The 23,426-nt window shown below is 44.2% G+C and overlaps 1 protein-coding gene across 1 annotated transcript in view; it reads left to right on the top strand.

Moving 5' to 3' along the window:
- BORCS5 (BLOC-1 related complex subunit 5) overlaps positions 1-22,219 on the top strand; it is a 75,866-nt gene extending 53,647 nt beyond the window's left edge. Inside the window, exon 4 of the mRNA XM_037033892.1 lies at positions 21,528-22,219. Coding sequence (XP_036889787.1) covers positions 21,528-21,758 — 231 coding nt within the window. The 3' untranslated portion in view covers positions 21,759-22,219. The remainder of the gene's footprint in view (positions 1-21,527) is intronic.
- The last annotated feature ends 1,207 nt before the right edge of the window (positions 22,220-23,426 follow it).

The following is a 23,426-nucleotide window of genomic DNA, read 5'->3' as shown; positions in this document are numbered from 1 at the left end:
ACCTTGAGTCACCAGTGGTCAACCCAGGATTGCTGGAAGCCCCTGAACAGCACTCACAGTGTGGAGCAGTCCCTCCATCGTGCTCCTAGGGTGGAGGAGGTGAGCCCTGTCTCAGGGTTTGCGTTGGCGACTTGTCATCTCTGTGGGAAAGTGCTAGCAAGCTCCTGAAGTGTTCCTCCTTCTGTGCTCAGTTCAAACCCACAGGTTGAAAGTAGTCATTTCCAAATGAGTAAAGCTGAGGATGTAGTTCTAATCAAACACCAAGTCTACTATTATTCCAGATGTTTCCTTGAAGTTTGGTTGCCAGAGTGAGGAAGTAATATAATGCTGTATGTATTGAAAAGGAAGGGAACCTAACAACCATGGCGAATATGTGTTAGTGGAAGTGCGGAACCTGGATCACCCAGAGGCCTATAAAGTTACGGGGCTTGCGATCACTTACATTTGGGTCAAAGGGAAACATGACTGTGACCGTGTGTGATTCAAATAAAAGAAACATCAAGGAGTTGGCTAAGCTTTCCTGTTGCTGAATTTGGATACTACTTTTGAATAACGAGTTCATGTTTTAGAAGTATGTTTATGAGACAGAAGCAGAAGTCAGAGGTGGTCCTCCTTCACAATCAGGGAGGCCTGTGATACACACTGACCCCTCAGTCAGCCAGTGCTGAGTCCCTTGTTGCAGACCCACTGAGTGTGAGGTCCTTTAGGGGTTACGGAGAAATGTGACTAAGTCCCTGCTTGCCAAGAGTTGTGTAGGTGAGGGACCAAAGCTACACAGAACAGGAATGTGGAAGATAAGGCACTGTTGATGGAGAGTGCTCAATTATGGCCTATAATTGAAGTTCTCTAAGAGTTTAAAGATCAGGCTATCCTAGAGCAGGTGAGAGTTAAGCTAGGTCTTAAAGGAAAACCAGGATTTGGGGAGTGAATGGAGAAAATGAGGAGAGCGTTGCCAGCTCAGGGAACAGCTTGGCAGTCCTAGGAGAAAATTAACTGTGGGGTTTCGGGGGACAGCAAAGAAACTAAACCTGGTCAGAGCAGTCTTCTCTGCATTGGGAACTGCAGAATGTTGGAGTCAGGGGCACTTGGAGACCTCCCAGTCCAGTGCCATCGTTATTTAGGTACAAAAATTGAGGTCTGTTGGAGAAAGTCATTTGTTCAGGGTCATAGAGTGAGAGAGTGGCCTTAGTTATGGAATTAAGAGTGGGTGAAGATAAATGGAGGGTTTGTTCATATTTTTATTTTTAAGGGGGAAGAGACAGAAGAGATCAAAGATGAAAGATTGAGAGGGGAGTCATAGAGCAAGATTCCTGAGGGAATGAGAGAGGGGTTGTTTATTTTGAGAGAAAATGAAGTGGTCAACTTCATTTTGAACTTCAAATGAAGTTCATTGACAAGTCATGGGGAAGTTATGAAAAGAGGGTACCTCGCCCAGGTCACTCACCTATGGAGCCTGTGCGTTCCCTTGGAAGAAGAGGGGAGGTCATTTGTGGAGCTGACCACTGCAGAGTGGTACAGTTGTGAGCACTGGGACTCACCAAGGGCTTGGTCGAGCAGGAATGCCTCTGCCCTGGATTTGTGAGTGATTTAGCAAGCAGTTCTGAGTGCACACTGCAAAGCCTCTTTGCCTGGGTTCAAGTCCTGGCTCCCGCCTAACTGTGTGACCTTGGCCAAGTTACTTAATTCTTCTAAGTTTCAGTTACCTCTTCTGTGAAATGGGAATGAGAGTAGTGTTCACCTCAGTAAGGTTCATGAGAAATGTGAGACGGGATGACAGCAAATGATTCGTGCTCGGCTTCTAGGCTGTAGATACGTACTTATCATTTCCTGGATTTTCTGTGATTATCTCATCATTTCTACTTAAGGATTTGAGTTGACAGACAGACACTTTCAGTTTTAGGGCACACCTGTCGTTGAAATTTGGGTTAAATGAAAGGTAGAGACACGTGTCCTCCTAATGTGGGTGCTTTTCCCACATTCACAGGGGCGAGGAGGGGGAGGGAAGAAGGGTGGTGGCTAATACATGGTCCCAGGAGGACACAGGTGGGACACTTGGAGCAGCCCTTGCCACTGACCTAGATCACATTTCTGCCTCATTCTAGTTGCTATTAATGTGTAAATAAATTAGAATACCTCTTAACTAAGGTACTAAGGTACAGCCACTGGGTTTATTTTGTTACAGTTAGTACGTGCTTGCTTAAAGGCCTTGAAACCAAATTCATGATATTCCAGGAGTCTTGGTGTTTTCATTCTTAGGTGCACTGACAAGGAAGCTGCTATATATATATTCCTCATCCAAGGGTATTTTCATTGATTTGAGGGGGGGGCAGAGATATGAGAGGGAAACATTGATTGGGTGCCTCTCGTACATGCCCTGACTAGGAATCGAACCTGCACGCTGGTATGTGCCCTGGTCGGGAATCAAACTCACTACCTTTTTGGTGTACTCCAGCCAAGCCCCTGCCCCGTTAGGGCATAAGCCAGGCTATTTTAGCATAAACTATTGTGAAGCATTGAAGGGGGGCGTTAGATGAACAGGTGAAAAAGAGATGCAATCCTTAAAGAGCCATATAATCCATAGGATTATAAAGAGACCCTAAAGTTTCTCTAATTTAGTTGTTTCATTATGCAAATAAAGAAACCAAGGTCCTTGGCGTTTATTTGGGACTTGCCCAACCAACACTTTTCTTAGTTAATGATTAAGGTGTTAGCTGAGTCTTCCTGATCCCAGGCCTCTCTTCTGCTTTTCCATACTACTTATGTCTGCTTTGGAGTCTTTCATTTTATTTTTAGTTACTCCTTTTCATGCAGTAGGCATTCATCTGGTGTTTTAGGTGTGAGCTACTGTTCAGGGGCCTGTGTGCCGAGCTAGGCAGGGATTCTCTCTGTCGATGGTACTGCAATATTTAATACCTAGCTGGAGCCAATTTCCAAGATTTTGACCTGACTTCCTGTACCATGTTTCCTCCCACGAGCCCGGGGCAGAGCTTGGTCAAGGTTAAATCTGTCGCTCACAGTGTTGCACAGAGAATCGGCTCTCGTTCCGATCTCCTTCAGTGCACAACCCGGTTCTTGTGAACCATTGGTCGGGGGGCTGTTCCCCTTTGCCTCCTACCTTGAACTGTGAATCTCCTTTAAATGATGACATTGTTAGATTGCTGTTGCTTCCTTTAAACATACCCTGGCATTGGTTGCTGCTTGCTTGACTTCAAATTATAAAATGAGTGGGAGTGTTTATTTAAAACTACAAATTGTCACAAGAACGTTGAGATATTTGGCTTCTTTTTTTACTGGCATTTCAAGAAAGTTTTGTGTTCTCTTTCTATCTTACAAGTGACTCTGGTGTAAATTTTGGGTTAAGAGTTTAGAATATAATTATAGTGTCCTCCCCCGCCCCCCTTCTTGTCCTTTGGGCAACCTTTCTTTTTGGTAAGAAGTACAACTGGTCCCTTGGGTGGCAGGAAACAGAGATGGGGGACTGGGCTTATCCTGGTTTGTCTGGCTGTAAGGCTGCCGTGCACCACTTCCTGCGACCTGGCCCCACACTTCCTCTACACCAGCACTGCCCTGCCAAAAGGCAGAAATCCTGGACGAGGGCCCACTCAAGTTCATTACTTGCCTTTTTGGAAATGTAGGCTTGTGTTTTTTGGCGAGGCATGAGCAAAGCCCAGTTATTTGACTATTCCGAGATTTAACTCCATTCAGACTCTGTACACTGACATGTGAGTATGTGTGAACAGCAGCCTTACCTACCCCAACCCCCACATTTGTCTGCCCTAGACATGCCCCTAGACAGCGGGCGCTGCCAGCTTCCCTAGTACTGGCCTGTGGCATGTGCCAGGTACTACAGCCCCTGTCCTTCGCCTTTCCCCAGCTCATTTCCAGTCTGTTGCAATGCTCAGTGTAAGAAGCTCTGTGTAGCCACCTGTCTTGTGAGGAGTGGCAGAGTGACTGGTGTCCGTAAGCCAGCTAACAAGCAGTTTTAAGGGCACATGGGTTATAGAACCAGAAGTAGGGCTGGGATCCTGTCCTCTATCTCTTTGAGGGAAGAAAAACAAGGAATTTTGACAAGTTTGAGCATTGCTGCAATCCTGAGAATAATGCCTGGCACACTGTAATGCTTAATAAATGCTTGTTAAATGAGCAATTTAATATATTCTTCCATTATTTCAGTATAAGCTTCTTATTCTATTGGAGAAAATAAAGGCTATGAGACCTGCACCAGGTGGGGTGAGCTAGACTGCACCTGCAAGCAGACTCAGAGGGGTGTGATGGCCCCAAAATGACACAGGGTCATTTCCTGCTCATTCTTGAGGTGGATGTTTCTGGTCAGTGGGTGACTCTCCTCTGTTAAGTTCAGGGGCTCGGGCCCCTCGCATCTGTGGTTCTGGCATACCGAAGGACCGCGTTGCTGATAGAATCAGTTGTTGGAAAGGGAAAGAGTGAAATAGCACAGGTGGAGGTTCTCAGGGGCCAAATGGGTAAGTATTGTACATCACTTTAGCTAGAACTCCGTCACGTGGCCAACTACAAAGGAGGCTGGGAAATGTCTACATGTGTGCCCAGGGTCATACTCAAATTGGAGCTACATTCTGAGCATCTGTGCTATCCTTGAACTTACATTCCTAAAATGCATGTATAGCCCAACTTTGAGATTAAGACTAGGCGGTGCTAGGTTCCGTGGTAAATTCCACTCCTTTCAAGTCCTCTCCTCAATGAAAACCAAGTGATGTTAAGAAAACTATTAAGCTCTTAACATGAAGAGAGAAAACCAGGACACAGCACTGTGATTTTTGACTCATTGAGATAACAATAGGCCTTCAGAACTTTGTGTGCATGTGCCTTTAGGTGTCTGTCTCTTTTATGAATCCATTCAGCCATGTGCTAGGCTCTGTTCTAGGTGCTGAGGATGGGTCACTGAACAAAACAGAATCCTTTCCTGTAGACCTTCCGCTCCGCTGGTGGAACAGGCAACAAGGCAAAGAAGCATAGTACATAGCATGTGATGCAAGTGCTAAGAATAAAACTATAAAGCAAGAAAGGGGACTTGAAATGCTAGTGGGGCAGAAAGCTTCGGTAGGGCGGGCCAGGAGGGCTTTGCTAGCGAGGAACCTCGAATACACAGACCTCCTGGTGAGTGCTGGTACAGAACAAGCCCAGAGACTCCCTCAAGTCTGTCTATACCCAAATGTATCCACTATTTGGACCAATAAGTATCACAGTACCCAAGAATGTACACATTATTTACAAGCTAGTCATTGCCATGCTTAACTAGATATTTTGGATTGGGGACTTATTTGCTGTCTCTCTTGTTAGTTGGAAGGACACTTTCAGATTGATACTCTTCTTAAAAAAACAAAAAACCTCTCGTTTTTTCAGGTTCCAAGAATTCCCAGGGGATTTCTCAAGGACGAGTTCCTTGGGCTCAAGGCAACAGTGAACTTTTTCCTGCCCATGCTGACAGGCTGTACTCTAGTGTTGTAAGACCTCAGGTGTACTCCTCAGTGCTCATTCTACACACGAGTGAGAGCGGATCTCTCGTCTAAGGTTATATCAAGCCATTTATTACAAATGCAGCGAGACCAAGGAGGAGGTGATGTTAATCTGCAGAAGTTTTTGCGGCACAATTACAGCATAGATTCAGCAGTGATTTCTTCCTATAGCCTAAGGTACCTGACCACTCTCTCTTTCACCCTTTCTAAAAGCAGAGTCTCTATAACCAGCCACTCACTTGCCTTTCCACCTTGTAATAATCATCGCTGTCTTCTCCAAACTCCACTAAGTTCCGACAGATCCCTGGTCTCCACTCCTGCTCCCCAGTCCTGCTCCATGCCTTTGCTGTGCTCCCTCCTGCTAGAATCTGATCCCCTCGCTGCCTGGTGAGTCCTGTACTCCCATCAGAACGTGCCGACAAGTGCATACACAACACATTCATGGTTCTGCTTGGTTACGGGAGGGTCTCCTGCCTCATTTCTCCCCTGGTGCTCCGGAAGTGTTACCTGGATGAAGTCGCGTAGTGAAGATGAGCGTCACTTCTGCTCTCTGCGTGGGTGATGTGAGCCTCTGGACGCTTGAGAACAGGCTCTCAGGTGTCAGGAGAGGTTGCCCTGCGCACGGTTTAGGAGCACAGACTCCGGCGGCAACTGAGATATACCCAGATAGTCTCTTAGTATCGTTGTTGTTGTCGTCGTCATCATCACCTCCTCCTAATAGTAGGGGTCTCCTGTGTGTTTTTTAGGCTTCAGTTAGAGCAGGGACCCCCAAACTTCATCCTCCACGTCTGTGGGCACCATCGCATTACCACCTGAGCTCCGCCTCTTGTCTCCCTCCCACCCCCACCCGAACCCCCATTGGTGGAAATACTGTCTTCCACGAAATCAGTCCCTGGTGCCAAAAAGGCTGGGCACCACCGAATTAGAGGATTCAGCTGTAAAATATCAGTCTCCACACCACCTGCAAGGCCTGTTCTCTCCTCTTAGGGGTGGGGTTCATGGGTGGTTTGGGTGCCTAAATGAGGCAATTACAGAGCACACAATTAACCCAGTCTTAACAGTGTTTAATAATCACCTAAGCTCAGGTTTTAAAGTATCGAATGTGTCACTTAGGTCATACAAACTTCCTTGTATTTCCCTTTCACCCTGGACACTGGGAAGGGGCATCCGGGTTACTGATGTGGCTCTCAGGTTTTCTTCCTGCTCCAGCCCCTCCACCTACCAACATGGCGTCCATGATGCCTCTCCGAAGGATGGAGTAGTAGTAGTAACAGTAATGACACAGCTGTCATTTTTTACAAGTTCAGAGACCTGAAAGGTAAACCACTCAAGGTGACATGGTTGTGGAATACTGGAGCTGGGACTCAACCCAGATCTAAAACCCAGATTTGAGACTCCAGGTGCTTTCTGCAGTTCTTGTTTCATTCTCTTCAGTCCTTAATGCAAGGGTTTTTACTTCCCAGCCTCTCTCTATGTTTCTACCTAATGCTAGCTTTCCCTGACCCAGTATCCCTTTAAAATATTTCCTTCATAGTTGCACAGTATATTTTTCTATTTCAAAAGTGATCCTTAAATAACCCTGAAGCCCCAGCCAGGGAGCTCAGTTGGTCAGAGTGTCATCCCGATATGCCAAGTTGCGGGATCGATCCCCAGTCAGGGCACGTACATACAAGCAGCAGCCAGTGAAGGCATAACTAAGTGGAACAACCAATTGATGTCTCCATATCTCTCTCTCCGTCTCTCCTTTCCTCTCTCTATTTAAAATCAATCAACATTTTTTAAAATAACCCTGAAACACCCACATTTACATCTTAAAATGCCAGCTCCACCTGTTTTGAGGCTAACTTTTCTATGTTCCCCATCCATCACTTTTTTGGTGAAAGGACCCTTTTGCCAGGGCCTCTGAGGACCGTGGTGATGGAGGTGGGCTGAGAGAGCCACAGTCAGGGAAGCCGGGGCGGACTTGTACGAGTTGCCTCATGACTCCCCAGCGCCACTCGGGAAGGAGTGCAGAGAGAGGAGGCCTTTAATTAGAGAGAAAGCAGACAGGGACTTCTCAAGGAGGCAAAAGATCTTGCAAGGCGTCAGTGTGCCCCGAACTAATAATGTCTTCATAGAGTCCAGGGCATGCTCCTCTGTTTACCCTGGCCTCCTTTTTCTTTTCCAGCTTTGCTGCCTTTCAGGGTCACTCTAGCCCTGTTTTGGGGGGATGGGGAGGCAGATAGTAATCTGCCTGATGAACATATTTAGCTTGGAAACTGCTTGAGGGGGTTGAGATTTCTTTCCCACCTTCTCACCTAGACATAACTTCCAAGGATAAGAAGGCATAAGGGGAAGGTGGGCAAGTCATAAAATAATAATTGGAACAACGTGATGCGGTTCACATTCCTGAGGCCCTGCTATCTCTCAGTTCTCCTGAAGACCCAAATAAAATTTGTTCCTGTACTGACACATTTAGATACATTGTTTGAACAGAGGAAACAGGGTCACTTCAAAATGTCCACTATGTGGTAATCCATGCCATTCAGCCTGTGGTGTAATTAATGAAAACACAGCGACAGTCTGCCCATTGTTCAACAGTTGAGCAACAGGAAATGGCAGACTTCATAAGGAGCTGGAGAAGGCAGTGGCGTTCCAGAAGGGAGCAGAAAGTGCACACGGTTTTGACTGATAGGCTTCCAGTTGCAGCTCTAGGTCCACCTGAACAGGCTCTGTTCCTAATGGACTTGGACATGTTGGTCTGTTTTGACCTTGTCATTTGATTTTGACATTAATTAACAGTAGATTTTCATTTTCCTTATGGCCAGAAATAGTGTATTGAAAAACTTTGTTTTAGACCAGAATTTTCTCTCACAGTTATAACTCATTTGACACGATAGAGCTAACTATGGAAAAGGAAGTGTCACAAGCCAACTTAATTGCTTGGGACAGTTGACAGTAACATCATGTGGTGGCCCTTGGACTCAGGAGATGTGGAGCCCAGCCTGGCTCTGGCCACTCTGGAAAGGTCTGGTACTGCGAGGGGGCAGGACCGAACGTTCTCTCAGGGCCCTTGCTGCTCTAAACTTCTGTGGTCTCAGCCCCGCTGGTGGAGTCCAGGATGGTGGTGCTCGTATGAGTCAGTGTCAGAGGACACTGTGCACACGTCACTCAAGTTTATCCCTCGGTCTCCTCTGGGTTTTTGTTTCTATAAATGTATATGCTGTGTCTGGTAATTTGTTATTTTTGCTATTAAAGAAAATAAATATTAGTGGTGAAGTTAGAAGCAAAAGTATTCTTTCATTGCCCTTAAAAACTGCAAAAGTTGCCATTTAAATTCATCTGTTCAGTACATTCAAAAACGTATTGAACACACCGCTCAACATGGTATATATTTCAGTGAAATGAATCGACATTTGAGTTGATGAGCTCTGTAGAAAAGGCGAAGATCAGGTGGAAACGCAGGGGTTTAAAATCTGGTTTCACTGCCAGTGTTAGCTGTGACCCTGGGCCCCTTTGTGACCCTGAGTGCCCGGGTCCGCCCGCATCTCTGCGGGGCAGGTGACGTTTTCATTACAGGGTCGTTGTGAGGAGTAGAGACAATAGAGCGCATAGTATAATGCCTGACACCTAATAGCTAATTAATAGCAGTTGTAACTGCTGTGCATTATTTTATTACATTAATTAAAATAGCTAGGGAATTACCGAATGCTGTATACTGCGTTCCACCTACCCAGTCATCTTAATGTTATGTACAGAGATTCCTAAAAGACATTATCCCACTAGTACGCATTTCAGTTTTTGTTTTTGAGACCATGTGGACTGAGAATTGCCAGAGAAGAGTTGTTTCCCTTCTTGTCTGATTTATAGATCAAAAACTTGATATGAGAATAAATGGCAAGAGTTTACTCTTATAAACTGTCATGGCAAACTGTTGTCTTCAGGAATAGAGTGACTTCAACATGTACCGTATGTGAGAACTGGTGACATTTAGCCTGTGATGTCTGTAGCGAAGACATCTGCCCACTGTTTGTCCATTGCGTAAGAGAGGCATCCCAGAGAACATTCCACAGAGAACGCCCAGACCTGTGGGAATGGTGATCTGGAGGAAGGTCACAAAGCCAGAACATGCACAGCTGACCTGGAAAAGTTTGTGTTGCAGCCCAGCATGCCCTACCTCTTATAATCTGTCCAAATCCCCAAGAGAGGTCAAGTGAAGGGAAGGAGGGTGGGCTAGAACGTGCCAAAATGATTGGTGGCGAGAGGCATTCCGCTTTCTGAAGTAGAAGCAGCTAATGAGTCAAAGACAAAATCAGGAGGTACCTGATGGATAAAAGCTAGAGCAACTGAGCCCAAGCACCAGGTTCTTAAAGTAGAAGAGACACCGTAAGAAGGTGCCTCTGATCAGAAGTGAGATTAAAAATGTGGCTACTGTGTAGTCAGTTTAAGAACAAGCAAAGACGGTTCCAGGAGATTGCTAAGAACTCTATATTTTGCGGTACCTTTTCCCCTTTTATAGTAGTGCACAGTTCAGTGGTTCTTAGTCTGGTCACACAGCTGTGTGACCGACACCACTGTCTAATCCAGAACATTCGCATCACCCCCAGAAGAAAGCCCAACTTAGCAGTCACTCCCCATCTCCTGTCCCCCTGTCCCCAGGCAGCCACTAATCTACACAGACTAATCTATGTCTACGGATCGCCTATTCTGATCATTTCATGTAAGTGAAATCGTGTGGCTTTTTGCATCTGGCTTCGTTCACTTAGCATGATATCATCAAGGCTCACCCTCCTTGCAGCCTGTGTCAGTATTGTATCCCTTATTATGGTTGAATAATATTCCATTGTGTGAATCCACCACATTTTGTTTATCCATTCATCAGTCGAGGGCTATTTGGGTTGTTTCCACTTTGGAGCTAATTATGAATTATGTTACCATGGACATTTCCATACACGTTTTTGTGTGAATATATGTTTCACTTCTCTTGAGTGTTTACTTAGGAGTGAAATTGCTGAGTCGTATGAAAACTCTGTTTAGCTTCTGGAGAAACTGCCAAACTGTTTCCCAAAGCACTGTACAGTTTTACATCCTCATTAAAAGTGCGTGAGCGTTCTAACTACTCCACATCCTCACTAACACTTGTTATTGTCGGTCTTTTTCTTTTGGCCATCCTAGTCAGTGTAAAGGAGCGTCGCTCTGTGGTTAAGATTTTCCCTTCCCTAAAGGCTAATGAGGATGAACATCTTTTCATCTACTTACTGGCGATTTGTAGATCTCCTTTGGAGAAATGAGCTATATTTCCAACACCAGATTTTGCCCTTTGGACAGTACTGATTTATATAGTTACACTAACTGCTCTCTAATCAGGAGGATTGGCAGCTCTGAGATTCAGAACATGTGAAAGGGAGAGCTTTATATAAAGTATTGAGGCATTTTCCTTTGAAAGGGATGGTAGAGTTTGAGAATTTCTTAATTGTATTTTAGTATTATGAAAAACTAGTCTCTATGCATATTTGACCATCCAGTGGAATTTGTTATTATAATACAAACTTTCAGTTTTGTAGCTCTATTTTTAGATCACTCTTGTATACATCATCTCATTTGTAACCTTATAGCACTGCTCTGAAATAGGTTGACGGTATTATTACACGGTAAAAAAGTGGAAGCTGAGACTGATTTAGTTTGTGACTTGTCATACAAATAGTGGGATTTAAATTCAAGCCTTCTCTCTTTTTATGGTGATGAGTTATAGGCATGTCAAGAACTTGGGGTGGGGGTGAGCCAACATTGCTAAAAATCAGTAAAATGTCCACCTTCAAGTAGACATTGGAGGCCTGGCCAAGTCCCTGCAGGTTGATCCTGACCTCAGAGTTCGTTCTTTGGATAGCTGTAAAACAGGATGAATTGCCATTCTTTTCTTTTAGCCCCTCTGACTGGAAAAACTTGCCATGAGAGAGCAGACTTGTATATTACTGTATAGCCATTACGTTTTGGGGCACAGAGGATGGCCGTGCACAGGCGGAGCAGAGCCGGGGCTGCATTCCGAATGTGAGAAGGCGGGCGGGTGTCCCTTGGTCAGCTGGCTTCGGCCCATCGTGGCCCCCGTCCCCATCTTCATATTCCTAAAGTGACCTCCTTGGGAAGCAGGAATTTAAGTGTAGGATGAGTGCAGAGAGAGTGAACTAGCTACTGAGACCAAATAAAAATTGACCTTGAGGCTTAAGTCAACTGAGAGACATCACATCAAAAGCTGAAAGTTATTTTTAAAGGATGGAGAGGTGAGTGACTTTTTAAATGTAGTCTCCATTAAGTCCTTAACCAGGGGTGTCCAACCTGTTGGCACCTCTGGGCCATACTGGAAGAAGAGTTGTCTTGGGGCATACGTTAAATACACTGTGGCATGTAATCACACAGACACACAAATCTCATAATGTTTTAAGTAATCTTATGATTTTGTGTTGGGCTGCACTTACAGCCATCCTGGGCTGCATGCGGCCCGCAGGCCATGGGTTGGACACCCCTGCGAGCAGTCTTCCTTGTTTTTGACATCTCTTGTAAACCTGAGTAACTTAGGGGTAGACAGGAAAAGCAATGGCCTATGGATCATGTCGACTTGAATTCTGTTAACTGTGGAACACAGTTTACCTGCTCATTTGTCCTTTGACCCATGAAAAGTTTATTAAACTTGTTTTTGGCCATCTTGGACATATCTTCACTTAAGGTTTTAGAATTTAGAAGATGTACAGTATCTATATGAGGCTCTTATTGTTGTATCATGCATCTTTTCTAACTTAAAACTATAGGTCTTTGTAATATGCATTGCTGCTTTAAAAAAATTACCTTTCCTTTGGGAAGGAAAGCGAACCAAGCATTTAGCTGTCTTCCAAATGACGACCAACCTGTCCCACATCAGCACCAAAGCTTATTTTATCAGGAAATTGTATGTAACAAAAAATTTTAAGCTCTGTGCTCTTGTTGGAGAAGATACTTATATTAAAGCTCTTCTCTCTGCTTTCAAAACATTTTTTGAAAAAGAAATACACATGTCAGCACACTTGTATTTGTATTTTACCGTGTTATGTAACACCAAACAGTGGTAACAGTTACTCATTCTCATGCCTGAACCTACAGACTGAAAACACAGAGAAGGACTTGTAGGCAAATGATGATTTCAGTTATTACGTAGTACAAACTGTTTCTGTCGGGAAACTTTGGGATGAGTAATGTGACTCTGTTGTAAGATTTCCAGTAGCAGAAATTTAGAACAAAAATACAACATGTCAGCAAAAAACACACAATGGTAAATTGCCACCTGAGTGATTGTGAAAGCCATGAAGTCAGCGCAGCAGAGATGAGTCACCACCGTGAGTGCCCCTGCCCGCACAGCAGAGGTACACGGCGTCTCCTTGGACACCTCAATATGCCGTCCCTTTTCTCCTGCCATTACTTAATTACGTTTCTTACTTTGTTTTCCATTCTTCATGTAGAAGAGGCTTCTAGATGTAGTTTCTGTTTCAGTTACGTTATTTTTATAATTTATGTTTTTCTGGGGGCTCTTTTAGGTGTTTTGTACATGTTATCACTCCTCACACCAACCCTGTGAGGCAGGTCCAACTCTTAGCCCCAGTTGAAGGGTGAAGCAGCTGAGGTTCAAAGAGGTTAAGTAACTGGTTCAAGGTCACAGGTAATCAATCATGAGCAGCACCAAGATTTCGCCCCAGTTCCATTTGACACTTCTGTCTTCATCTGCAGACTATATGTACAGTACTTGGTCATAAAGCTAGAGTGGTTGGTCACTCAGCCTCACATTTTATTCTTTATTTTGTTGCTTCTATAGAGGCCCTCTCTTCTCCTGAGAGAAGCCCATTCCATTCAAAATGACTCAGTCACTCAACTTGAACTTGGCAATACCTCCAAATATCTAATATTTGAAGGGTCTGGATGGTCATTTTACACCTGAGGTAAAAGCTCTGGCTGCACCTCAGAATGTGAACTATTAAATATATTTTTTCATCCTCACCTGAGGATATGCATTTATTGATTTCAAAGAGATAGGAAGGGAGGGAGGAGAGAAAGAAAGAGACATTGATGTGAGAGAGAAATATTGATTGGTTGCCTCCCATACGCACCCTGACTGAGGATCAAACCTGCAACCTAGGTATGTGCCCTGACCAGGGATCGAACCCTCAGCCTTTTGACGGGATGATATTCCAATCCACTGAGCCACCTGGCCAGGGCTGAACTATTGAGTATTTAAGCCGATGAGTTTGAAACAGAGCCCTGTTCTGCCACTCCCTGCTGAGGTTAGGTGTGCAGCCTCAGTGTGGGTGTGGGTGTCGTGGACAGCCGCTTCCCATTTGACAGCAGTAAGCATCCAGAGACAAAGGACTGGACTCAGGGTGCTGTTGGTCATGAGCTGGAAGCCTCCTTGATCCTCAAAGTGGTGTGAGAACTGACCAGAACTGTTTTCTTTCCACACTGTGTCAGGCCTTCAACAAGGGTGTTTTCTTCAGACAACTGATTGGTTAAAACCCGCCTGCTCCTTTTTCCCTGCCTTGTAGTCCAACTTGCCCTCGGATACAACCTTCAGACAAGTTCCACTCATACTTCCTTGGGTCCTTTGTCGGAGAGGGCCAGCTCCCACTTCCCAGGGTCTCCTGCAGGCCGTGTCCCTGTGCTCCTGGCTCATTTCCTGTGGCTCTTCATTGGCCCCTCCCCCTGCTTTTTAAAAAAATAAACGTGGTTGATCTTCAACTGATCAGTTGGAGGCTCACCTTCCTAGAAGGGATCTCAGTTCTCCTTAAAGATCTTAAGAGCCGATTTTTTCCCTTAGATATTCAATGAATGTTTTTATGACTGAGATGCCAAGGATTCTGGAAGGATCCCAGATTTGGATGTTTTCTTAATATTGCGTTATAAGAGTTCTTTATATATTTTGGATATGCATATCATCAGATACATGTATGTATATATGTGTGTGTATATGCACATATATACACACACACGTAATGAATATTTTCTCTTAGTCTGTGGTTGTCCTATCATTTTCTTAAGGGTGCCTTTCAAAGAGGAGTTTTAAGTTTTGATGAAGCTCAGCATAATGATTTTTCTTCTTTTATCATTAGCGCTTTTTGAACCTGTGTTAAGAAATCTTTGCCCTTCCCCCTGCTAAGGTGGTAAAGGTTTTTGTTGTTTTTTTCCCCAGATTTATTTTTTAATTTTTTAAATATATTTTATTTAAAAAAATAAAAAATATATATATATATATTTTATTGATTATGCTATTATAGTTGTCCCATTTCCCCCCTTCACTCCCCTCCACCTTGCACGCCCCCTCCCACCCACATTCCCCCCCTTTAGTTCATGTCCATGGGTCATACATGTAAGTTCTTTGGCTTCCACATTTCCTATACTGTTCTTAACCTCCCCCTATTTTCTACCTACCATCTATGCTACTTATTCTCTGTACCTTTCCCCCTTCCCCTCCTCCCACTCCCTTGTTGTTAACCCTCCATGTGATCTCTATTTCTGTGTTTCTGTTCCTGTTCTTGTTGTTTGTTTAGTTTGGTTTTGTTTTTGTTTTAGGTGTGGTTGTTAATAACTGTGAGTTTGTTGTCATTTTACTGTTCATATTTTGATCTTCTTTTTCTTAGATAAGTCCCTTTAACATTTCATATAATAAGGGCTTGGTGGTGATGAACTCTTTTAACTTGACTTTATCTGGGAAGCACCTTATCTGCCCTTCCATTCTAAATGAAAGCTTTGCTGGCTAGAGTAATCTTGGATGTAGGTCCTTGCCTTTCATGACTTGGAATCCTTCTTTCCAGCCCCTTCTTGCCTGCAAGGTCTCTTTTGAGAAATCAGCTAGCTGATAGTCTGATGGGTACTCCTTTGTAGGTAACTGTCTCCTTATCTCTTGCTGCTTCTAGGATTCTCTCCTTATTTTTAATCTTGGGTAATGTAATTATGGTGTGCCTTGATGTGTTCCTCCTTGGGTCCAACTTCTTTGGGACTCTCTGAGCTTCCTGGACCTTCTGGAAGTGTATTTCCTTTGCCAGACTGGGGAAGTTCTCCTTTATTATCTGTTCAAATAAGTTTTCCACTTGTTGCCCTTCCTCTTTCCCTTCTGGTACCCCTATAATTTGGATGTTGGAACATTTAAAGATGTCCTGGAGGTTCCTAAGCCTTTCTTCATTTTTAAAAAATTCTTGTTTCTTCATTCTTTTCTGGTTGGACGTTTCTTTCTTCTTTCAGGTCCACATTGTTGATTTGAGTCCCAGTTTCCTTCCCATCACTATTGGTTCCCTATACATTTTCCTTGATTTCACTTAGCATAGCCTTCACTTTTTCATCTAATTTGTGACCAAATTCAACCAATCCTGTGAGCATCCTAATTACCAGTGTTTTGAACTGTGCATCTGATAGGTTGGCTATCTCTTCGTCACTTAGTTGTATTTTTTTCTGGAGCTTTGTTCTTTCATTTGGACCATTTTTTTTTGTCTTGCTGCACCTGTTCCGTATGAGGGGCAGAGCCTTAGGTGTTCACCAGGGCGGGGCAACCCAGTTGCTGGGTTGTGACACTGTATGTGGGGGAGGGGGTCAGAGAGGGAACAATGGCACTTGCTCCGCTCTCTCTCAGATTTAGGTTACTTCCCCCACATCCCACAAGCAAAGTGGGCTCTTCTGGTGCTGATTCCCTTGTGGGTGGGCTTGTTCTAGGACCCTGTGGGTCTTTCCAACGAACTCTCCTGTGAATCTGGGAGTTTCTCCCGGTGCCTCAACCCCACAGGTGTTTTCAATCAGTGGTTTGAGGCTTTATTTCCCTGAGCAGGAGCCTGGGTTGTGCGGTCTGTCTCACTCCCTAGTTGTTTCTCCACGTTTATCTGCAGGCAAACATGGGACCACCCAGTCCACAATCCGCCGCCTCACAGGGTCCTCCAGCCACCACCTTGCTGTGGGTCCTCTCTGACGGCTGCCTGTCTCCGCCCCTTCTTCCAGTCTGGATGAAAGTTTCTTTTTTAACTCCTTGGTTTTTGACCTCCATACAGTTCAGTTTTCTCTCAGTTCTGGTTGTTTTTTTTGTTTTCAAATTGTTATTGTCCGTCTTTTGGTTGTGCGAGGAGGCACAGTGTGTCTACCTATGCCTCCATCTTGGCCAGAAGTCTGGTAGCAAAGGTTTTTGTAGTGTTTTCTTCTAGAAGTCTTAGCTTCTATGTTGAGGTATGCTATCCACTTCATGTAAATTTTTGTTCATGGAGTGAGGTGTAGGGGCCCAGATTTATTTTTTTCCTGTGTAGGTATCTCTTTATTCTGGCAATAATAGTTGAAAAACTTCCCTTTCTCCATCGAATTACCGTGGAACCTTTGTTTAAAAAAATTAATAAACTAAATACGTTTAACTGTATTTCTACACTGTTCAGTTTCATTGATCTATTGATATATGTCTGTCTCTGTGCCGATACTACACTATTCTGATTTCTGTAGCTTTGTAGTAAGTCTTGAAATCAAATACTATATATAAATGTACATACTATGTTTTTTTTTCTAAATTCTTTTGGCCACTCTGTGTGTTTAGAATCAGCTTATCAAATACCTACCAGAATTACCTTCTAGAATTTTGATTCACAATGCAAATGAATCAATAAATCAGTTTGGCAAGAATTGACATCTTAATGGTATTAAATGGTATTCAATACCATTAATGGTATTTTGGTATATATGGTATATAATGGTATTGAATCATCCAATTTGTGAATATGGTATATTTCTCCAGTTTTTACGTTCTTTAATTTTTCATAGCCGGGTTTTGTAACATTAGTATACAGGTAATATTAGTATATTTTGTACATAGTGTGTTGAATTTTTCCCAATTTCATGTTGCTAATGTCTTCTAAATAGTATTTTTTTATTCTGTTGTTTAGTTGTTTATTGCAAGTATGGAGAAGCACAATTGGTTTTTGCATACTGACCATGCATCTTGCAACCTTGCAAAATCCCTGTGTTAGTTTTATTAGTTTTTGGTAGATTCCTTAAGATTTTCTAAGTAGACAAGGTCCAGCACAAACAGTACCCCCTTTCATTGCAAAATCTTTTATTATAAAAATCATAAGCATGCAATTCTGTGATATAACAATATCACACTCAAGCTCACCATATGACATTTAGGTGAAATGTTCAAATTAAAACTCTAAATTATTACACCCATATTGTTACTCTACCAACCACACTCAAGCAGGCCTTACTTCTGCTGGATCCTGTACTGTCATGTCATCTGTAGATAAAGCCCCTTTTGTTCATTCCTCTCCAATTCCTGTGCTTTTCATTTCCATCTGTTGATTTATTATACTGGCTGGGACCTCTAATACCATATTAAGCAGAAGTGATGAGAGTGAACATCCTTGCCTTGCCCTGATGTTACGGAGCAAAGTGTCTTTCACCACTAACTGATGTTAACTATAGGTTTTTCATAGATGCCCTTTACAAGTTTGAGGACTGTTGTTCTGTTTCTGGTTTGCTGAAATTATTCATAATTAAATTTGTTGAAGTGCTTTTCTGCATTTATTAAATTGATTATATGATTTTTTAACCTGTATTTTTGTTGAAATGGCAAATCATTTTGATTTTTAGATGCTGAAAAAGCATGCATCCTTGAGATAAGCCTCATTTGGTTAGGACGTATTACCCTTTTGCACATTGCTGGATTTGAGGTGCTAATATTTTGGATCCATATCCGGCAGTAGCCTGACCATGAGGGCAAATAGGCTGTACCATTCATGCAGGATGTTGGGACAGCTTTGAGCACGCTCTGCAGAAATTGAATGTGTTAGTAAAGCCTGCAGGTACCCCCAAAATAATCTCACCTCCTTTTCCACCTGTCCTTCAAAATGTACTGACATGAAAAACAACATAGAATATATAGGACACGGTTAGAAGTATGAGTTTGAGAGTAAATATTTGGTTCCTTGAAGACAGGGACTTTATCAAATTCATTTCTGTCAGTAAAAGGTTAAATTCAGCTGGTGTTACAGAGACCCGGAATTACAGTGGCTTCCACAGACTGGGCATGTATTCTTCTCTCCCATGCCCAGTACTGCTCTCAGCCACAGAAGTCCCCATGGACTCAGACTTCTCTGGTGTACTGCTCTGCCCAACCAATGACGTGACCTTAGTTATTCTTGTGGTCTAAGGGGGGCGGCATCCACATCCCAGCAACAGCAGAGTGAAGAAAGGGGCCAAGCCCAGGCGGAAGAGATACAGAGTGTGTGCCAGCTGACAGCCTGAGCTAGAGACTCCCACATGTGTAATACATCCCACTGACTGGAACTCGGTCATGTGGGCACAGCAACGCAAGGGTTTCACGGCAAGAGTTGTGGAGAATAAATAGTCATTCTCTGTATTGGAAAATCTACACCTGTTTTTCTTTCTAACATTTAAATGGTGCTTCTGGAAGTTCCTGAAACAGTTATTTGCAACATTTCTCTTTCTGGGCCTGAGTTTTCTGGAATAGTAGTTACGTTAACAAAGGAGTGGAAAAGAAAAGTCATATTAATGCACACTAAGCTGTGTGGGTGTGAATAATTTTGGTTCTCAGCCTCTATATACCTAGGACTTTGCATGGTGCACCCTGTAGTACTCAATAAATATCTGTTGACTATGTATATTGTATTCATGTTTCTAGAATCCTTGTGCTAAAAATAGAAATAGGAAAGGTGAATAAGGATGTCCTAAATCGTCAAAATGGTAAGATCCAGAACTTCACTGGATACTGACTTTATTGTCTAAAGTCACATCAGATGTGCGAGAGTAAGTCTGAATGAGTCTCATTGCCACAGACAAAGACAGGGATTAGGGAACAGTCTTGCCTCAAGAGAGAGAAGGACATGAGAAATAGGTATCACCAATTTTATTATATACTTCTCCAGGTATTAAAGTCTTAACTTGCACCAAATTGAGACATTCTTGCAGCATTCAGAAAAATTGGGAAGAGGCATAAGGCAACGACTCTTCCATCACACCCTTTGATGTTCTTTAGTGCCAAGCCCCATTCTGGCTAAAATCTTATGTATCACTAATGGTACACTCTCTTGCTTAGGAAATACATGTGAAAGAAAGAGGCTGGACTGAGGAGATCTTGTTTCTGTTCTCTGAGACTTTGAGGTCACTCAACCTGCTCTGTGGGTTGGGTTTTGTTTTTTGTGTGTGTGGACTGTTATGGAATTAACTCTTGGAAAACATACTATAAGCATGTATGAACAGCATGCTTGAATGATGTATTCTCACATAAGCATGAAATATGATGTGGCTTTGAACAAAGCTCTGGCTACATTAAACATGGGCCCCAGCTGGGTGTGGAAATGTGTAGGGAAGTGAATGCATTTGGACAAACACCTTGCCTACAGGGTTGTAAACACTGTCTGATCAAGTATGAATCGAGGAATGGGTGGATAGCCAAGGACATCAGATGGGGTAAGTCAGAGCCCTAGAGACGATTTCAGATAAACTCCTCAAGTACATGTCTAGTCTGTTAGAGTTGGGGGCTTGGGGGTGGGAATGCCCTGCCAAGTGAACTGTGATAACCCGAGAAGGTTCTGCATTCTGGAGCAGGTGTTCAATGAGCCCCGCTGGTTTTCATGAGGATTCCACTGGCTCCCTCATCTCCCACTGTGTCTCAGAAGGTGGAGTATTTCTAGGTGCTGGAGTGAATCGCCATCCTAAAACGACCTGGCACCTGCTGCTGGGAACCTGATCATTTACTGGCTCACCACCTCCAAAGTGCTGAGTGACTGAACAGGGTTGCAGAAAACCCTCTGAACGTATCAAATGTTTCCACCTTATTCAGGGTTTACCATTCAGATGTTTCTTTCCCTATCTGCACCCCCTCTCCCACTCGCTTTTTGTCCCCAAGTCGTTTCAAAACGAGAGAAGGAAGAGAAGAACCAACCTAGAAACCATGCACTAAGTTCTAACACCGGCCTCCTCACCATTCCTCTCCACGCAGACACCGTATAAAAATAGAACTGGTCCTTTTGGAGGGGGTTAGCTTTGGTCTCTTACGTGTTCTGTTTTTGTTTTGATCACACCATTTTCGGAGGCACTGTGGTAGCAGGACTGAGTGCCGGCACTTTGCATGATTCTGGGCTGGGAAGGGGAGTGCTTCCGGAATAGATGAGAAGAGGGCAGAATGGCATTTGAACTTCAGGATGGCAGAGTGAGTCCTGATGGTTTGATTGTTTCTTTCCTGATTGGGGAAGGAAAAGGGAGGGAGTGGATGTGGGGTCTACTCAGAGGAGGGGGTGCAGGCATCCAGCATGCCGGAGATTCCCTCCCGCTATTTTATCCAGATGGAAGGTTGCAAAGAACTTCGCCAAGGGGAGCAAGAGGTCCCAGGAGGGGAGCCCAGAGCCTACCATTTATCTAACCGGGAGAGGGGTCCGTGAAGCGGTCCTCACAGGTCGCCTCACAGGGTACGGACTTGAGCCTTGGTTGGCATTTTGGGGCTTTCAGGGAGAGCCACTCCTTTCCCGCAGTTTCGCCCCCCTGCAGCCATTCAGGGAGCAGCGGGAGGCACAAAGAACACATTTTAAAGCCCCCTCTGTGTCACACCGAGGGCCGTGCTAGAAGAGTTTGCATGTTATTTCATCCCCTCAGCAACCATGCGACTGGAATTTGTCCCTTGTTTTGCAGATGGAGGCCTGAGATATAAAGGATAATTATTGTCAACCCGAGTGTTAGAGCCAGGTTCAAACCTGGGTTCATGTGGTTTCCAGGCTCAGGAGTCTTTCATATAGAGAGGTCGAGATAGAAATCTCAGGGTCTCCCAAAAGTGTAAGTGGCTCACATTTATTTCCAGAGAGCCAGAGACAGTCGTCTCTCCAACTCCCTCTAAAGACGGTTCTGGGGGTAACAGTTTGTTCATGAAGGGTATTTTAATCCCCCAGCACTTCCCCTAAAGCTCATGAGCTCCCGCCTGACGTCAGCTGTGGGACTCTCTCATGCCATGCATGCTGATCACCGTTTGAACTACATTAATGCACTTCACTTCTTTTCCTTCTACAGATAGATCTTTCTGTAGAAACTCTCTTTAGCTTCATGCAAGAGCGCCAGAAAAGATACGCCAAATACGCGGAGCAGATCCAGAAAGTCAATGAGATGTCCGCCATCCTCCGCCGCATACAGATGGGCATCGACCAGACCGTGCCCCTGATGGAGAGGCTCAACAGCATGCTGCCCGAGGCCGAGCGCCTGGAGCCCTTCAGCATGAAGCCAGACCGGGAGCTCAAGCTGTAGAGGCGCTTCTCCCTTCCCACCGGGCGGGGAGCCTGTGAGAACAGAGCCTGGCACCACTGATACCCTGAGGACCTTTGGAACCAAAGTCATACGATGTGGCCAGGGCTTGAGGCTGGCTGAAGGAGAGGCGAAGCAGCCCCGGAAACTTGACTCTGACCTTCTGCCCCTTTCCTTGATGCAGTTCCCTTTGCACAATGAACCCAACCCATCCTCGGTGTTACTGGAAGTTGGAACAGTTTTATTAGGAATTCTTTACACAACTCTGCTTTGGGAGTTATTTTTATTTTGTTCAGTTTTTTTGTAATTGAGAGTGTATATTATCTAGTCTGGTGTGTGGAGTGGAAATATGGAGAGAAGGGGAGAAATATTTTAAGAAGCTGTGTCCTTGATGCCTCCATGAACTTTTACTCACGAGGCTCGCTGGCTTACGGGCTGTACACATAAAGAAGTAATTTAACCCAGGTCCGCGTGTTGTTACTGGTCCTGCCCTGTTGCCGCCCTAGCAGACCTTCGTCTGAGGCACCCTTGTTCCGCGCTGGTGAACCACGGTTATTCCTGTGGTGTGTCAGGTTGTGGTGTCCCTCGTGGGTCTTCATCACAAACTGACGACTCCCTCTGCACACCTTCAGCAGTTCACCTTCACCACTGATAGCTAGTTTCCTTGGGGTATAGTGTAGGTTTCCTCTTATTACATCAGCCCTGGCTGGACTCCAGCTTTTATAACAAGAGTGTAGCCAGCATTCGTCTTCCTGGCCTGGCAAACCTGTGGTGCGGCCAGGCCTTGACAGGGCACCTGAGAGCACTTGCTGAGCAGGTGCTTACAGAGCCCGTCTGATGTGCTGGGGACACAGAAGTGGCTGCAGTGGCCCTGCTTCTCTGAAGACAATACACTCAAAATGCTGCTGAAATTCTATGGGAGTTTAGGAAATGAAGCGATTCGAGTAACCACAAAAGTACTTCATGCAGTACTTTGCACATCATAAATGTTTTAATGGGAACAAAGTCCAAAGAAGCAAAGCAATGGAATGTAGGACCAGATCCAGGCAGGGAAACTGAGACTGAGAGCAAGGGCTGAAGGGGAGCCTGGAGCCAGGCCAGGGAGTCGTGCAGGCCTCCCCATGCTCCCTTTGCTCTTCCAAACCTCAGAGGTGTGTTTGCAATGTCAGAAACAGCCTTGAGGATATTTATGAGATTTAAGATGATCTCCCTTAACTTAGCATATCTCAGGTAAACTTTATCTGCTTCTTGGATTTTTAAATTTTAAAAATCTTGGATTATAATCAGATACTATCTCGCGAGGTTCTTAGAACCCAGAATAAAACGTAGAACAGCAGCAAACACCCTGAAACAGTATGCAGAGAAAGACAGTGGATTATGATGTAGTCCAGAATGGAATACAGTTCAGGATGAACCATATTCTGAACTACATTCTGAGTGACAGAACAAACATGGACATTTTAAACTAAATGGAAAAAATAACTTAAAAATTTTCAGACATATGAAAACAACAACAGCTTCTTGGGTTTTCTAAGGACCAAAAAAAAAAAAAAAATAGCCAAGATTGTTCATTCCCTCTGACCCAGAAAGGCAAAGATGGAAACCAGAGCCCCAGAAAGAGGCCAGGGCACCATCTACTTTCCTCCAAGGGCAACCCTCAGCTACCATTTC

The sequence above is a fragment of the Sturnira hondurensis genome, unplaced genomic scaffold, assembly GCF_014824575.4.
Source record: "Sturnira hondurensis isolate 20B ecotype Veracruz unplaced genomic scaffold, ASM1482457v3 Scaffold0021795, whole genome shotgun sequence".
NCBI classification, from domain to species: Eukaryota; Metazoa; Chordata; class Mammalia; order Chiroptera; family Phyllostomidae; genus Sturnira; species Sturnira hondurensis.
Note: the sequence above shows the minus strand (reverse complement) of the source record. Positions and strands in the feature narration are given on the sequence as shown.